At 54.8% G+C, this 2,199-nt stretch overlaps 1 protein-coding gene across 1 annotated transcript; it reads right to left on the reverse strand.

Annotated features, from left to right (window-relative positions):
* Nucleotides 1–205: 205 nt before the first annotated feature.
* Nucleotides 206–1,570, reverse strand: LOC141025976 (galactoside 2-alpha-L-fucosyltransferase-like). The gene has a single exon (XM_073501915.1). The coding sequence runs from the start codon at nt 1,463–1,465 to the stop codon at nt 326–328; it is 1,140 nt and encodes a 379-aa protein (XP_073358016.1). The 5' UTR covers nt 1,466–1,570; the 3' UTR covers nt 206–325.
* Between the last annotated feature and the right edge of the window lie 629 nt (nt 1,571–2,199).

The following is a 2,199-nucleotide window of genomic DNA, read 5'->3' on the forward strand; positions in this document are numbered from 1 at the left end:
GAAGCTGGGACTGCCGGACTGATGTTCTTTTATCGCCGGGCGTGTAAAAACTATGCATACATGACTCTTTTTCTTTGTGAGCAGGCATGTGATCTGACGCTCGTGGTGATTTGGCGAGCGCTATGAATCAGACTTTATCTGAGTTTCGAAATTTCATTTACTCACGGATGGAGTAATTTCCAGTTTGAATACAGTACGAAAGGAATTGAAGGACAACCCCAAACACCTAATTATTCCAGTTGGGAAAGAAGACAACTTTAGAAAAACCGTACTTATGCCGTTTTCGCAACATGGAGCGAAACAGAACACGATACTAGCTCCATGTTTAGCTATTGAACAGCTTGAGACCGGACCGGACGTCCTCGCAGTGCCGGACGTATGGCTTGACACGGGCCACGTCGACCTCCTCCCTCGCCCGGCACCCGAGGATGGGCGGCGAGTGCAGGCACGGCTCAACGGACGTGGACCGGACGCACACGACGTCGGACATCTCCTTGTCCCAGTCCGGCCGGAGCAGGATCCACGGCTTTACGCCGGCGAAGCCGTAGGCAACATACCCGAACGTGGACCAGGTGCTCGTGGCGATTTTGTCGCAGTAGCTGAGCAGGTAGATCTCCGCCAGTGCCTTCTGGTTGTGCTCGTTGGAGGCGGACTCCTGCTTCTCCTGGTGGCTCGGCTGGTAAACCGCCACGATCTCCCCTGTCTTGGTCGGGTTCTCGTAGTACATGCCCCGGATCTTGTCGTAGTATCCCGAGTACAGGGACACGATCAGCACGGCCTTCACCTTCCCATCGCCAGACGCGTTCGCCGCCGGCTCCGCCTTTCCGAGCTCCGGCAGCAGCCGCTGCTCCTTGATGCACCTGGTGAGCTGGTCGTACATGTTCTCGAACTTGACCGGCCTCTCCGGGAAGATCCTGATCTGGAACCCGATCTTCTCATCCACCCCCGCGAGGTATGCCTCGTAGTACCTTCTCACGATCCCCCACACCCTGTTGGTCGGGTGCAAGAGGTACCGACCGAGGTGGTGGAACACCGCCTCCTTGTACGGGAACATCCTCGCCAGCTCCTTGTCGTACATGGGTGTCAGGAACAGCCCCATCGCGAAGTAGCTGTCGGACTTGAGTATCATCCAGCCGAACTTGCCGAGAAGCCGCTGGTCGTCGTCGCAGAAGATGTTGTCGGACAGCCTCTGCCCGATCTGCTCGAGGTGGAGGTACACGTGTGCCGGAAGGGATGACGCCGGTGTGTCGTATTGGATCACATTATTCTTGAGCATGTTGACGTAGCTCTCCGGCGCACCAGCGTAGAGCTTCATCGGATTCCCCTCCGGGAACCCGTCGGGGAGCACCCAGGAGGTGCCCGGGAAGGGCTCGCAAAAGAGTCCCTCCTGCTCCTGCGGCACATTGACGAGCATGACCCGGCCGGAGAGCAGCGCGTAGAGGAAGGTGGAGGCGATGGCGAGCATGCGGTTGCCGAGACCGTTCAAGGGGAACCACACCACATACTTGCACTCGGAGCTGTCGGCGTTGCGCCCCGCCTGGAGCTGCTTGACGGCCGTCCGGTAGCGCTGCGTGCCAGGGCCGCACTTTTTGTGGTACGCCTCGTACCTCCGCAGCTTCTTCACGAGGTACGGGGAGAGCGGGAGCGACGATGGCTTCCGGTACAGGGACGACTTGTATCGGCTCTCGCAGGTGGATTCCTGGAATGACGCCGAGAGTAGTCCACCTAGAAGCTTGTCATGGGATGGAGTTGTGGCTGGCGCAGACACGTTCTCTGCAGAGGAAATTTGACTGACCCGTCAGCTACTAAAAAGAAAAGAAGGCTTTTCTTTTGAAGTTTTTTACATCGATCCAAAAAATGGATTGGGTTCCACTATCAAAAGGTGATAACCGAGAAAAAAATACGAGAAGAAGATGCAAAACTGAAAGAAAAAAACACATTTGGTCTAGGTGCCATGAGAGCTGTTATGCATAGGAGGCTCATTGCACGAACTTTTGAACTTTAGCACGATGCTACATACCCAACCATCCATCTATAAAATAAAGTGTAGCGCACCATCGGACCGACCATCGTGCAAGGATGGGACACAAAAGTCTCGGTAGTAAAGTAGTTTCGAGGTACCACATGCACAACAAGTTAGTAAAACAAAGAAATTCTGAACTTCTCGGGATCAAATTTTGGATCCCAATAAATCCCGAA

Source organism: Aegilops tauschii, chromosome 1 (assembly GCF_002575655.3).
Source record: "Aegilops tauschii subsp. strangulata cultivar AL8/78 chromosome 1, Aet v6.0, whole genome shotgun sequence".
NCBI lineage: Eukaryota > Viridiplantae > Streptophyta > Magnoliopsida > Poales > Poaceae > Aegilops > Aegilops tauschii.